Source organism: Thermobia domestica, chromosome 14, assembly GCF_964235325.1.
Source record: "Thermobia domestica chromosome 14, izTheDome1.hap1.1, whole genome shotgun sequence".
NCBI lineage: Eukaryota > Metazoa > Arthropoda > Insecta > Zygentoma > Lepismatidae > Thermobia > Thermobia domestica.
The window spans coordinates 28,410,149-28,425,759 of record NC_137467.1 but is presented as its reverse complement, the minus strand read 5'-3'; the positions used below and the strand labels follow the sequence as shown (position 1 = coordinate 28,425,759).

General features: G+C 39.7%; 1 protein-coding gene across 7 annotated transcripts in view; it reads right to left on the bottom strand.

Annotated features, from left to right (window-relative positions):
• Btk (tyrosine-protein kinase Btk29A) overlaps positions 1–15,611 on the bottom strand; it is a 950,018-nt gene that overhangs the window by 209,450 nt on the left and 724,957 nt on the right. The window contains exon 1 of one of the 7 annotated variants that reach the window (XM_081737810.1): positions 14,708–14,947. The exons of the other annotated variants lie outside the window; for them this stretch is intronic. Coding sequence (XP_081593936.1) covers positions 14,708–14,762 — 55 coding nt within the window. The 5' untranslated portion in view covers positions 14,763–14,947. Of the gene's footprint in view, positions 1–14,707; positions 14,948–15,611 lie in introns of those variants that run through there. 7 annotated transcript variants of the gene reach the window in all.

Here is a 15,611-nt window from a genome sequence, read left to right as displayed (position 1 = left end):
CAAAATTATTGTCGCATATCTATAACTGTCTTCTAGTAAGAATATAATGTGATAATGATTTTGCAGGGTACTTTTAATACTGATACTATGTGTATAATCGTGAAATGTATATTTGTGGTAAATTTCATAGGAAAAGAATTATAAATACGAAAATTATAATGAGTAAAATAAAATGTTTCTAAATGGACAAGAAAGTTTTGTTTTCGTTTTATTGATGTTATTTACTGTTCTTTTGACATGAAATTTACCACGTACATGTCTTTGCCGATTATACACATACTAACATTATAAGAAATACCGGGCGAATTCGTTATCAAATTATATTCCTAGAACAACACATTTATAGACATGCGACAATAATTTTGGACATGAGTGTACAAATGATTACTTGATTTACGAGGCATGATCAAAAAGCACGATGAATAATTATTAGAAACAAAGTAATAAGTTTATACGGAATTTGATGTAATCTCCTTCAAAGAACTGTCCTTGGCTAGCAATGCACTTATCTAAACGTTGAATCTATGACTCGAAGGCTTCTTTTGGAAGGGTGTTCAGCTGCTCTATCGTGGCCCTCTCAATGTTACGAATGGTGTCAAAACGTTTTCCTTTAAGCACGGTTTTAAGTTTGGCAACAGCCAGAAGTCGCATGCTACTAAGTCTGGTAAGTAAGGTGGGTGCGGACAGATAGGAACATTTTTACCAGCCAAAAACTCGCGGGTCTAAAGCAAGGTATGGCACGACGTGTTTTCGTAGTGAAGAAGGAAGCCATTTGCTCATTTAACCCTACAATCACACCGTGGGGTCACCGGCGACCCCAGTGCATATAAAATGCGTTCTGCGCCAGCGCCGTTGTGAGACGGAAACACAACACTTTGTCTAGCTTCAGTTCGGAGCATGCTGTTGACACTGCAAGTTGCATTGTTGTTGGTGCAGAAAGTTCTGTGTTATTTTGAGTGCTCGGGTCATGTATGACCCCACGGTGTGATTAATGAAACATAGTTTGTTTTGAATAGCCATATAACAAATCATTTTCTAGTGTGCGATTTTTTATACGAATGGCGGCTTCAAGGAAGTTTTCTAACCAGGAAGATATTGTACGCATTCTAGAAGAATCAGATGATGATCTGACAGATGCTGATGAACTGTTAAGTGAAAATGAGGATAATGAGGAGCAGGATGATCAATCGGAGGATGAATTTGAAGCTGATGTTGATAACGATGATGTTGCCGACTTGTTACAACGTCATTTATGGGAAGAATGGCAGTAAGTTGTACACTAAACCCTTCAAAAAAAATCCACTAGAACGTTGAAAGAAACATTGTTATTCATCTCCCAGGGCCCAAGAAGGAAGAGAAACAAAGAACCAATGCAAAGGACATTTGGCTACTGTTTTTTTCAGATGACATTTTGAACACAATTGTGATTTTTACCAATGAAGAAATAGAAAGACAAAAGTGTGTCTTCAAATCAGATCAGAGTTATCTATCCTCCACTGACAAAATTGAATTGTGCCTTATTTGGTTTGCTTTATCTAGCCGGTGTTCTAAAAAATTCTCGCCTGACAGTAAGTGATATGTGGTCTGAAGCGTTTGGTCCACCTGCATTTAGGAGCACTATGACAAGAAAGAGATTTGAATTTCTAATAAACTGCTTGCGCTTTGACGATAAAGCTACAAGGGCCCAAAGGAAATCTATCTAGTCTAATAAAACGACTTTCCAGACTGGGGTCGTATATGACCCCACGGTGTGATACATGTCCTAATAAAAGCACGGTGTGGTTGTAGGGTTAATGGGCGGTTAAGATGCTTTTCACGAACCCAAACGAGATGTTTAGTTCTTCGGAAAGTTCTCGAATAGTCATTCGCCTGACTGAACAAATCATTTGTGGCAGTTTTTCCACGTTTTCATCTGTTTTTGACGTCGATGGTCATCTCGATCGTTGCTCATTTTCAACTGACTCCTTTAGGCTTTTGAATCGCTCATATCACTTCTAAACAGTCTTCAATAGTACAGCTTCATCACCATACACTGATTTTGATATTTCGTGAGCATCTTTGGCACTTTTTGCAGCTCAGAACAAAAACTTAATATTGGCGCCCGACAGGCATTCTTACTTAACGTGTCTTCATTCTTCTGTCTCTGGAAGCCAACGAACATGTCACAACTCGTTCAAACGCGACACTGACTGTACCAAAGGCTTAGGCTAGCGGCTTACTAGTTGAAATGGATACGACATTGACAGATGGCACTATGTGACCGTATTTTTGATCACATCTTGTAGTTTATATTTCAATGGCATAAGTAAATTCTTATATATATAAAAAAAAGTAGTAATTTACTCTTGGGGCTGAGTTTTCTTCGGACAAAGTTCTTTGTAAAAGCCTATTACAATTTTGTTTATATTTCGTAAATTAATGTTTCCGTAATGATTGAGGCATGCAATGATTCAGTTTAAGATATGGGAGCGAGGAAGTTTAGTGCGATGCCCCTACTTCTTATTTGTTTATATATATATATATATATATATATATATATATATATATATATATATATATATATATATATATATATATATATTAAGATGGATCTCGCAGAGATAGGAATACAAAGTAGAAACTGGATCCAATTGGCTACGGATAGAAGTCAGTGAAAAGCTTTTGTGAACGCGGCATTGAACCTCCGGGTTCCATAGGCCATACCATAGAGTTTATATTTTATATACAGGCCCGTATTTAGGGGTCTAGGGGGGCTGGTCCCGCCTAAAATTTTCACGGTAGGCTTGCAAATGAACTATAATATCTTTGGATCGCCCCCCCTACATTTTTGGAATGGCTACAGGCCTGTATATTTCAAAAAGCAGGAGTTCCAATTAAAAAAAATACTACTAAAGAATTTTACATTACAGGTTTGGATGGAGCGAAAGAAAGATACAACGCACTAAGCTACATACACATTCTAATGTTCTCATCTAAATATATTTTGTACGAAAGTCAAATACAGAATAAAACATAAAACAATCTAATTTGACATCTCCAGTATCGGACTGTTTTCCAAGAATTTTTCACGAGAAAAACATTATAGATTCTGGAATCTGTTGTCTACAGATAGCAAGCCACGACACAGGAAGATGTCTGCTTTAAAATATAGATCCCTATCTCTCTGCAAGTGGATCATTACATGAGCAGGCCGTTGAAATCAAATATTGATTGTTACAAAAATGTTAGAGAACCAAACCACAAATCATATTAACATTAGAGAGAAAAAGGAGAGAAAAAAACATACACATGACAGAACAAAAATGTTATAACACACTAACAATACATATATTTTTGGAAAACGAATACTGAAAAATACTGTGAAACGATAAAAAGTATTCAGTGTATAACATTTTGAAATTATTCATGTACACAGAAACAGGTCTAGAATACGTATCATATACGGAAGTACTAAACAATTTCAATAAAAGAAATCTCCATGGCTTTGTTGCCTTTTTTTTTTCTTTCTTGTAAAATTGTAAATGATAACATCAATTTTCTTGAATTAAATTCTAATACACAACTGCATGTTTCTACATCTCAAACGAGAACTTTATACTACTAGTAGTATATTGGCATTCTACATAAATGCCTCATGGAGATTGAGTGCTTTCTACAACCGTATGAAATCAGTAGCTCTAGATATTGACATATTTGGAATGAAATGAAAATACATATTTAGAAGAACTGCATGTAATATGATGAATGGACACGTAACTGTAACTGTAAATAAATACTACATGTAAAAGTGTACCAAACTTTATACATACTGGCAGTGGTGTACGCTGAAGTTTGTTAAAGGAGGAGAGTTTAAACTCGAAAGTTCTTCTACTTTCAGGTGTTTGTATACCGTACTATATTACGTGGGTGATTCAGAAAGTAATGCCTCTAAGCCCATTACTTGTCCAATAGTATTGCAAACATTCTGAACTGTTTATCATTAATGCACTAATGTTTAAGCTATAGAATGTTACTGGCTTCACTTTCCTATCTCTTCTCATTCCAGAGTAATGGAGCAATCCATGGCATCCGGTTGAAACAGCAGGCTGTCATTGAATTTCTGACTGCGGAAGGTTGTGAGCCCAGAAACATTCATCGCCAGTATCGAGTCGTGGATACACCATTCCGACCGGGAGACGAAGCATCAGTGGATGCAGTACCGCCACACGTCCTCTCCTCTGCCAAAAAAAAAATCAGTTATTTCAGCTGCTGGCAAAGTGTATTGACATTCTGACTCATCCTGCTTATAGTCCGAATCTTGTGCCCTGCGACTTTGGGCTCTTTTCCAAATTTAAAGATAACCTTAAGGGCTAACGCTACAGTTGTGACGTGGAGGTGGAAGCAGCATTTCCGCAATGGTGTAGCTAGCAGCCACCACAATTCTTCGCCGACGGCATTAAAAAGCTTGTTTCGCGTTGGCGCAAGTGTGCTGCCCGTAATGGAGACTATGTTGAAAAATGATGCCACCATTTGTAGCTGGCATTGCTAGCTTTCAACTGATAACTGTATCGGTGCTTGAACCCCGCCGTGGCCGGTCCCAAGCCCGTGCTGAGAAAGGGGGATGGGCCCCCTGTGTATGTCTCGGGTCACATGCCTTGTGGTGGCCCGTGAACCCTTCAGGGGGAGATAGGGTGGCACTGGTGCCCGAACTCACTACCGGTACTTTAACTGCCATATGGTAGTGAGTGAACACGTGGTGCCAACAACCTACTGGCAGAGGTGAGCATTCGGGGGGCATCCTCTGAAATGGGCGACTAACTCGTGCCATTGGATCTGGGAGAGTACGTGTGACCCCATCACGTCCTCAGTGGGGTAGGTAGTTTCGGCTGCCGCACCTACCGGCGGGGGTGAGCCCTCGGGTATCCCCCGAAATGGGCAACTAAGCCGTGCCCTTGGGTCCGGGAGATAAGGCTGCGTGGTACCCCAACACGCTAAAAAGAGTGGGTAGTTGGTGTGCCCTGGGTGGGCGGATCCAACGCCCTACCGGGAGGATGATGTAGGTACTGCCCTCAAAGAGAGTGTAATGCGTTCTCTCGGGTCCGGGATGGGATACTTGGTATCCTAACGCATACTCGTACCTCAGGAGCGCTGAGGAAGTGGGTCCCTCCTTCGTCCCAGTAGTGTGCTGGGTGCAGGAGCCACGACCCTACCAGGGGAGCCGCCGCTCCCAAATGGCCATTGTCTTTAAAGGTAGACAGTCTACATCAGCCATTGGGTCTGGTAATGTACGGTTCACCTCTCTCGTAAGAAGAGGTAGTCCCGTATTGCTTGGACGACCCTACCGAAGGAAGGGTGTGGGTGTCCCTTCTAATGGTGGCTTACACGTACCATTGGGATTCGGAGAGGTAGCTTTGCTACAACGTGTACGTGGTACCTAAACACGTTAAAGATAAGTAGTCCCGTATTGTTTGGGCGGGCGTACCAGGGGAGACGCGGCTCCCTCGGGAGACACGGCTCTCAAATGACAATGTCTGCCTTGAGCAAACGGTCTACATCAGTCATTGGCTCTGGTAATGTACGGTGTACCTCTACCGTAACTAGAGGAAGTCCCGTATTGCTTGGACGACCCTACCGGGGGGGGGAGTGTCGGATTCCAGCCTGCGGGAGGACCAACCGGAGGTGGGGGAGGGGCCAATCCCAGGAATCTGGGTAACGGTTCTGATCCTGCTAAAGGGAGGAAGTTCCGTAGGACATGGGCCGGCACCAAACCCAAATGGTGACTCAACACGTACCATTGGGTCCGGGATGAGATACGGGAGTATCTCGACGTGTGCGTGGTACCTCTACACGACAAGGCGGTTGCCAGTTGAACGATAGAGGTAGACAGGGCCGGGATTGAACAAGCCCCCTCGGGCGTAGCCTGGGGCCCCGGATTGGGTTGGATTCTGCTGGGTTGTGGTCATACCGTGGGATTCGGTAGCTTGTGGGAGCCAATCCCAGGAATCTGGGTAACGGTGAACACGGGCGGGAGGTGAGCTCGCCTTATAACGCTCGGGCGCCATGCCTGCAGAGCATGGTAGGACTGACTCGCTAGCAGTCTGCCTCAACCAGTAGGTCTACTGGTAGGCACTCAGGACTTCGGTCTGGCCGCGCAGTGGGCGTATCCCACTCCCTCAGAGAATGGGGGTGACACACTTAGGTGTCAAGGTTAAGGGACAAATCTTGACGGTGCACTTCGTGCACGAGCAATAATAGCGTATATTGTGCAACTACGGGCGGGGTGATTACATTCTTGCGGAACCCGTCCATTAAATAGACCGAACGGTCGCGGGCATGCTCTCCATGCATGCAATTAAGCGTGGCATAGTAGACCACTAGTTCACACAATGTATCGGTGCTATCTGTCAAACACAAATAAAGGTGTCAGCATGGAAACATTACTTTCTGAATCACCCCTCTTAATATAGTAAATGTTTATTTTTGCATATCTAGCTCAAAGCGGGGTTAAAATCTTGAAAGCTCCGTGTGTACGCCACTCTATATTGACTACTGTATAACAGTCATAGTTTTTACTCAACATTGTAATTCAGTGTTAGTAGTTTGAGGGAATTTTCCCTAATCTAGGGAAATTTCGTAGGTAAATTTGGCAAAAAGGGAATTTTTCGATAAAACATGGAAAATCCAGGGAAATTCTGATGCTGACTTATTGACTAACATAAATGCTTAAATTGTTCTTTCTCCTTCAAAAGTAAACCAATATAATAGCAATAGTTTGTGGAAGTTTGTGTGTATTCAAAGCAGCAAAATTTGTACACATTGTTGGCTGAGTGCATTTGTGTGTAGTTTTTGTTAAAAATAAAAATCTTTCAGTTTTATGTCCCATGCTTATGCCGGCTAAACGAGACTGCGATGATGAGAAATGAATGTACTGGTGGAATGAAGAAAGTGGATGGAAATGAGAGAATCCCATGAAAACCCACGAACAATGTGTTTGTTCACTACAAAATCCACTTGGCGCAAGTTGGGATGGAACCAGGGACCAGGTGCACCAGAGCCACTGTGACCCCTTGTTAAAAATAAGTGAAGGAAAAAGCAAAACGCAAATAAATAAAACAAATAGCGATTCCTTTAATGTAGCTAAATTAATCTTATCCCATTACTTGTCACATAAGAATTGGACACACAACGAACTAGGGAAAATTTGCTAACAAAAGGGAAAATTTTGTGCCAATCGACGGAAATTTCCTTCAGGAAACCTACGAACACTGCTGTAATTGGGCATCAACCCTGTCGAGTTGAATTAAATAAAATACAGTGGAGCATAGGTTTGCGAACAAGGTTTGTGAACAATTTTTCAGTCTATGAATAATATTTCGGGATATCAACGCGCAGATACTCCTACTGTCAATTTTACGCGCCTAGTAGGGTTCTTGCACATTGCTATAAACATTACCTGTCAAGAGTTCTAATTCCAAAAACTATTTTTCATTATCTTTTGACTTTCTGTATTTTCAGCCCTCATACTATTGTGCTTAGTGACTATGACGCATTAGTAAAGACACGAAAAGCGAAGAAGAAATTGAAACAATGATGCGAATAGCAAAAGAAGCCATCAAAAACAAATTTTATTTTGAGGATTTTCGATTAAACAGCATTCTCATCGAATGTTTCGAGTAAAGAGTTGCACTCAATGATTACCCAAAAACAAAGAAAAACGACTACAGTGTCTATGGAGAAAAATAGATAATACTAAGGATGGCCGGAATCGGTTCCTGGTGGAACTAGTTTTCGGATCTGAACGGATCTGGTTCCGAAACCGGGTTTTCGGATCCGGTCTGGAACCGGTTTCTAAGATCCGGTTCTGGAACAGATTCTGAAAACCGAATCTCCAAGAACCGGTTCCTCGCGGAACAGTTCCACCGGAACCGGAACTTTATGGCCACCCCTAGATAATACTAGCTGGGCAACGGGGCTATATTACAATAAGTGAGTTGTTCTACTACGGTAACTACTGTAGACTTCCAAACTATGAGAACATTGAAACAGGGTGTAGAAAACCTGTAACTTCCAGTTGGAATACAGGGGTAAGAACAGAAATGCACTTATTCTTAGGATGCTGAAACCATATCAAAAACCTATTTTTTGCTATGCACTGTTTTTACTTTATTAAGACTAATATTCAAACCGGAAGTGGTAGTGGATTTCTACCACTTCCGGTTGCATTAGGAGAATAAAGTCTGAACACTAACACACTCTTGCGATATTGAATATATCTACTACCAGCTACGGCGACTAATGCTGAAATCGAAAATTATAAACTCCCAAAACTTTCCGTTTCAATAAAGGGATAAAGGTCGACATGAACACTGAATCAATTCCAAAGAAAACCACCTTTCACTATTGCTTACCATCTTTGTACTATGAAAATTAATGTTGAAACCGGAAGTAATACTAATTTCTATAATTTCTGGTTTAAGCAGAGAGATTAGGATAAAAATGGAATATTTATTGTCTTGAGACGCTTAATCTGTTGCAGAAAGCAAGCTTCTCGTCATATATTACCATTTTACTCTACTACGATCAACGTTAAACCACTTCCGGTTTGAAAAGTGGGCTAACGAAGGAGATGGAACATATTGTTGGAATACTGAATAGATTAAGAAAATGATTGTTGCTCTCTCTCACCGTTTCTGCTCTATGAAGATCAATAATGAAATCGAAAATATTAATAAATTCCTACCACTTCCGGTTTTAGTAGACACTTTTTTCAATGCTGAATGTATTCCCATAAATCGCTTGTCACTATCTATTAACGTTTTTGTTCTATATCGATCAAGGATGAAACCGGAAACGATTAACTTCTACCATTTCCGACCTGAATAGAGAGTTAACCGACGAGATGGAACCCATTGTTGGGACACTGAAAGGGATAACATCAAACGCACTACATCACTTCAAATTACAGATCTCGCTTTATACAGCTCCATTGTTGACAAAGGAAACAAACACAGCTCTATCAATCAATTTACTTAAGCTGTAGGTCTCGTCCTATATACCTTGCTGCAGGCAAGGAGCGTAGAGGCAAAATTAGCTGATTAATAAAATAACTAATTAACTAACTCTATGGCCTATGCAACCCGGAGGTTCAATACCGCATTCACAAAAACTCTCCATTGACTTCTTAGTCAACTGGATTCAGTTTCTACTTTGTATTCCTATCTCTGCGAGATCCACCTTAAGATTGTCCTCCCATCTGCGCCTAGGTCTTCCTAATGGTCGTTATCCTATAGGTATTCCAGTCAAGACTTTGAAGGCGTTTCTACTTTCTTCTATCCTAGCTACATGACCTGCCCACCTAAGCCTCCTAGACTTGATGACCCTAACAATGTTTGGTAAACCGTATAAATTATGTAGTTCTTCCTTATGAAGTTTCTGCCATTCCCCATTCCCGTTCCTCTGGGTCCAAATATTCGTCTCAGGATTTTGTTCTCAAATACTTTCAGTCTACTTTCTTTCCTCAGAGTAAGCGACCATGTTTCGCAACCATACAGCACAATAGGAATGATTATCGTTTTATATATTTTAAGCTTCAAATCCCTCGACAGAACTCATAACAACAATAGATTTTGAACTGAATAATAACACGAATTCCTTGCTTTTAGTTGATAAATGAAATAAGAAAATAAAACTAAACTGAAGTAAAAACGTTTTGAGAGTAATTTATATTCTGATTGTTTATAATTTCATCAAACGTATTTGAAAAAAAAAATCGGATCTTTTGAAGCACTGCTATGAAACACATATAACAAATTTTGTGCTTGCTTTCTTAACATTTTAATTCCATTTGTTTTACATACGAAATGTGCCCATCTTAAATGAATTAAAAATCCCAATTAAAAAAAGAAAGCACATGAAAGGAGAAAGAGAAGTCCTCCATGCTTGTAGAACAATTCAATCTCTCCGCAGGGCTCACAAACGAATTGGCTTTTAATAGCATGTACAGTTTCTCAATCGACGAAAAGTCAAACCATGTTCCGCTTTAAGCCAAAAAGCAAGCCCAAGCCACTCGACTTGGTCGCTTTCCTCGTGAACGGATTATGTTATATATATATATATATTTCGTTGGGAACAGCTGCAGTCGACAAAGTAATTTCCGAAACGAAATTCATAACGACGTTTTGGGTTCTACGACGACCAACAAGTTTACAAGCCAAGCAACTCGTAGCTTGTTCCTCAGACACAATATTCAATAGGAGGCAATTTTTGTAGCTTCAAAAAAAGATTATAGCCACAAGTTGTTACGTTAACCATACACACTAGAAGCAGGAAAAGGTAACTATATTGCGACATTTGTAACAGAACTTTTGAATGGTTGAGTGAATAAATACGAAGTTAGTTCTCCTCAACAGGAAATGGCAAAGCTTAACAGCCAGAATTCGTTGGAGGATTTAGACGGTACGAAAGGGTTATTTTTAAAATTAAAAAGTCTAACTACGTGTTTCATACAATAGCGTACTTACTTCATTCCTTTTTTTGGGTTTTACGTTCCACAATTGTGCTCTTAAGGCTAAAAGAGGCAATGAGAAATGGATGATGAAATGATAAAACTTGGCAACCAGAATCTGACCAATACTGAGGGAGTCGAAATGATTTTCCGATTTCGTTAATTTATTATTCGAACAGTAATGAGGTTTTCTTGCCAATATATTTTTTTTTCTAAAAAAAAAATTCAAAAAGTTTTTTTTTTTTCTTTCTATTGCAGAGGCATAGTTACGTAGACGTTCACCAGGAGGTAGTTTAGTCGAAGTGAGCAATATGGCTTCTACAGGCAACAGAGCATTGTGTGCGCTTGATTTTCATGCAACTAAGTCCGTTGTGCAAGTTCTACGGCATTTCTGTGGACAATTTAGGGTATTTGTGAAGCCACTTGCTACAACTGTGATTCAATGTGTGAACGCATCACTGCAGTTTTGGTTGATATCGACCCTGACTTGCTAGAAGGAGTTTGGCTGAAACTTTATTATATCCAGGTAGATTAGATGTGTGTCAACTCGTGGATCGCATATTGAACATTTAAAATATGTTCGAAAAAAAAATTTTTTTTGAGTTGATCAATCAGCGTGTGTAATCTCTGTTTACATGCGTGTTATCAAAAGCAAAATAATACTAATACTAATACTAATAATAACAATAATAATAATAATAATTTTAATAATAATAATAATAATAATAACAGAAATCGGAACATGATTTTGACTCACCCTGTAGTGATATCACGAGTCACTTGCATCACAACTTTTGTACAAATTATCCGGGTCTGAGTTTCGTTTCTTAGAACCGGTCCGACGCGGTGATCCAGAAGATCCGAAACATCAGCTCTACAGCATTATTGCGGAATTTCATGGATTAATATTGTCCGCTACTCAAGCTCCAATACTCACGTGTTTAATTCCCGGTGTGACATTTATTAATCAAAGTACCATGTCTTGACTATTTCAAATACAATATCTTATTTATTCGTCCTCCCATACTGAATTAATACTGGAACACTGAATGTAAAAATATTAAGAGACGTTATGATTTATCTCAAAGGTAGTGAAGCGTGGGCACCCAATGAAAAAATAAATAAATAAATAAATAAAGGTCACCCCGCCTATGTTGTACACTATCATCATACTTACACGAAGGTGAACTATATTACATTTAGAAACATACATTGTATTTCCGTTATTATTGGCATATTGTAGAATTTATTACCCCTTATATCCAGAGTAAAATTTACTTATGAAAAGTATAAAATTTCTTAAAAGCAAGACTTTCAAGACTCTTGCAAGCAAGACCAAGGGTTCCAGTGCAAGACCAACACTAAGACCGGATGTGCAAGACCAAGACCACCCGGGTCTTGGTCTTGCATTTGCTTATCACTACTTCTGGTACGAACGTCCCTATTTTGGATCCAGGCTATGTGATTCTGTAATGGACAACATCGTGTCTGTGGTTTTTTCGATGTTCTACCGTTTGCTCCCACATTATTATTCCATAAATTATTTTATACAAATTCTTTTCATCGACCATTCGTCTCTTTTGGCCTAGAGGGGGTACATTTGGGAGATTTCATTTCATTTCAAATATTTTTTTTTTCAAACATATAACTGCCATTCTAGATAGACGCAACACTATGTATACTAAAGCTTCAGGCTAAACTTATCATTTCTATTTTGAATTTTCTGAATAACTTTAAGAAAATGAACATACGAAATGTACAAAGTGAATCACCTAGTACTTTCAAATTATTATTAAATGAAAGAAACAACTGTTTACAAACCATTTCTTTTAGATTGGAAATTTTAACTATTGGCATTGAAATTTATACACTACTAGCTGAAATACTCATTCTTCGCATGGGGGCTGCATTTGGAAGTCAACGCCTGTAGGGATATCATCATTCATCTCAGCGATCGCGAAAACTATGGATTTGACACTAATGTCGGTCATTTTGAATTATTTTTACATGTTTCGGTATACCCCTCGCCCGGTGACACCCCGGCCCGCAGCCGAATGGAGTGAATGCGATCGGAGCTTCACCATTTATCTCAGCGACCACGAAAACTATGAATCTCACTTATATCGGTCTTTTTCTACTTTTACATGTCCTGGTAAACGTCCCCCTGACACTCCCCTGGTTCGAAATTCAAAAAAAAAAAAAGTCTCAATTAGGATGATCGGCCTTTCCGACCGACTGTCCCCACTGGAATCTAACCCGGAAAAGCCTGCACCGAAGGCGAGATCGTTATCGACTACATTACGCGGGGTCACACAGGCCTCTGGAGTTTATAAAATAAAAGCAAATATTGCAAGGAGTGAAACCTACTTTCATACGAACTGGTGGAATGAGAAAGTGGAAGAACCCCAACAAAATCCATGAATATGATGTAGTCCACCACAAATTCGCATCGTCTGGCATCGAACCGGGGATCCTTCCCATCAGAGGTGAGCGCTCTACCACTGATCCACCGTGATCCCATAATCTCTAAATATTTGAATTTCATTGATAAATTAAAAACAGTAAATTTATAATTTTTCATATAGTACCTAAACCCGCTCTTTTCATAGAGGGAGTTTACCCCACGCACCAGACTATGCCCTTGATTAATATTTCATGACACAACTGGAAGGGAATTGTACACTGGAACGTGAGCAATAGAAGACGAAGGAAATTCTTCGGAAGTTAGTCTACCTGGGGCTACAAAGTAAACATGCTATTCCAGCATTCAAATTGCAACTGACTAAAAACCATGTAACAACTTCATCTAAATATCCGTCTACGGCATTCGATCCAGGAACATACACGTAAATGACGAATCCAACCATTCAGATACGCCAGTCTGATTTTGTAAAATTCCTAACTTACATTATGCACAATAGTGATTAATATTTTAAATACTGAATATTTCAATTAGGCCTAGCATAGAGTGGCATATTTGGACTTTTCTATATCTTGATAACTTTCCACTCGTTTCTTTATGTTTATTCCCATCGTTCCTCAAGTACCTTAATCCTTTTCATTTTAACTTTCCAATGTCCTGAAACTAATGACAAGTTTTAAAAGCTCGATCAAAATATAGATGTTCTTCATAATGTTAATACAAAATGAAATGGATTGAAATCTTTAGCTCTACGTCCCACGGTTATGCCGGTTAGGCTAAAGGAGACGGTGATAATGAGAAATGAGTGAAAATGGTGGAATGAAGAAAGTGGGAGGAAACGGGAGAACCACGAGAAAACCCACGAACACGGTGTTTGTCCACCACAAAGTTCACACGGCGCGAGCTGGGATCGAACCAGGGACCCCAAGCACCGGAGGTGAACGCTCTACCACTGAGTGTTAGGCTAAAGGAGATGGTGATGAGAAATGAATGAAATGGTAGAATGAAGAAAGTGGGAGAAAATGGAAGAACCCCGAGGAAACACAAGCACACATTGTTTGTCCACCACAAAGCTCAATTGCGCAAGCTCGGGTCTAACCAAGGACCCCATGTATCAGAGGTGAACGCTCTACCACTGAGCCACCGCGGTGTATGTTAATACAGAATGGACAACAGCACCTTCAAATTACATTATTAAGAGAATGGGGGTGCGATGCCGGAAGTAGTACCCTAGGACACCAGAGTTTATTAATCCGAACCTAACTTCAACAGTAGTTGATTCGATTGAAGTTACCACCCGTTTCAACACCGAGGCTATATAAGACATGGACCTACAACTTAACGTGGGATTCGAACTACATGAGCTTCCATGGGAATCGAACCTTGGTCTCCCGTACCGAACCGTGGCTAATCATGTAGCCACTGACTTCAATAGAATTGCTACTTTGCAATCATCAATAAACCAGGCCCCACGTAATGTTAAACTTGACTAACATTTAGCTTGTAAAATGTTCCTTTGTTTAAACTGTGTAATGAAAACAATCACATGGTAGGATGCACTTCAATCAACATTTACGCTTTCCTTAATGATTTCCGGCGTGAGATGTCTCTCCAGCCGTTTTGTATCACTACACCACGCACTGATGTAAACAATGCTTTCCACCTCAATTAAAACATAAGATGAGCACGCCGTACACTTCAAAAATGGAAAACAAATACACATATATATATCACAAAACAACAAAATAACATTGATGGTTGTAATAAATGATACTGGCTAATGAAGGAGACATTTTGTGTACCTGGAATGCTGGACGTTACATTCCAGAACGGCAAACGGCATCCAAACACACGCATGGCCGCTCCACTGCACACACACGTAATAGCAACGACCACACATGCACTACACTATTCACACACTAAACATCGAATGCATCGGAGTGAAGCCTCCGTACCCGCACAGACAATCTCACACAAAAATCCTGTTTGTCTGCTCACTCAGGTTGAGTGGTCAGTGAGCTTTTTTTCTCTTTCTCTCAATAATATTTTTCATCCTCGTCTTGAGCCACCTGGTGGCAAAGTACGTAACAAATGCTTACATCATGTGAGGATGTATGCGTGGCCTTGAAACTGAAGAAGCGAGAAAGATTAACAGCCTATTAAAGCTGCTCTCGAAGCATCTGTTGTACTCTCGTTACATTCACAATAACTCCACTGCGGAGAGACAATGTAGGTACAGGTATATACATAATGCAAATCAGACAGAGCCAGGGGCATCGCTAAAGAATGGGGAGGGGGAGGAAACATGAAAAGATAAAATATTCTTGATGAAATTAACAAATTCAAATTTTTAGTTGCTAATACTAAACTTTGTACGAATAAATTAATATACGAATTTGATAATCATCGGTATTCTTAACCCTCTGGATTATGATATTGATTTTTCTGTAAGTCTAGCTCACTACCATTTTTACTTGCTAGAATTGGAAGTTCCACTTACCATCTTGGCAAGCAATGGTTCTCAATTGGCATATCGCGACACACTTGTGTGTCAGATTTAGCTAGGGTATACGGCGAAATTTTAGAATTTAAAACATGGTAAAACATTTAATAATTAATTAAAATCGTAACTTAATCTATATTGACTCTGGAACTATAACTTAAATAATTAATACTTTTCTGACCAGAGTATATACTTATTTATTA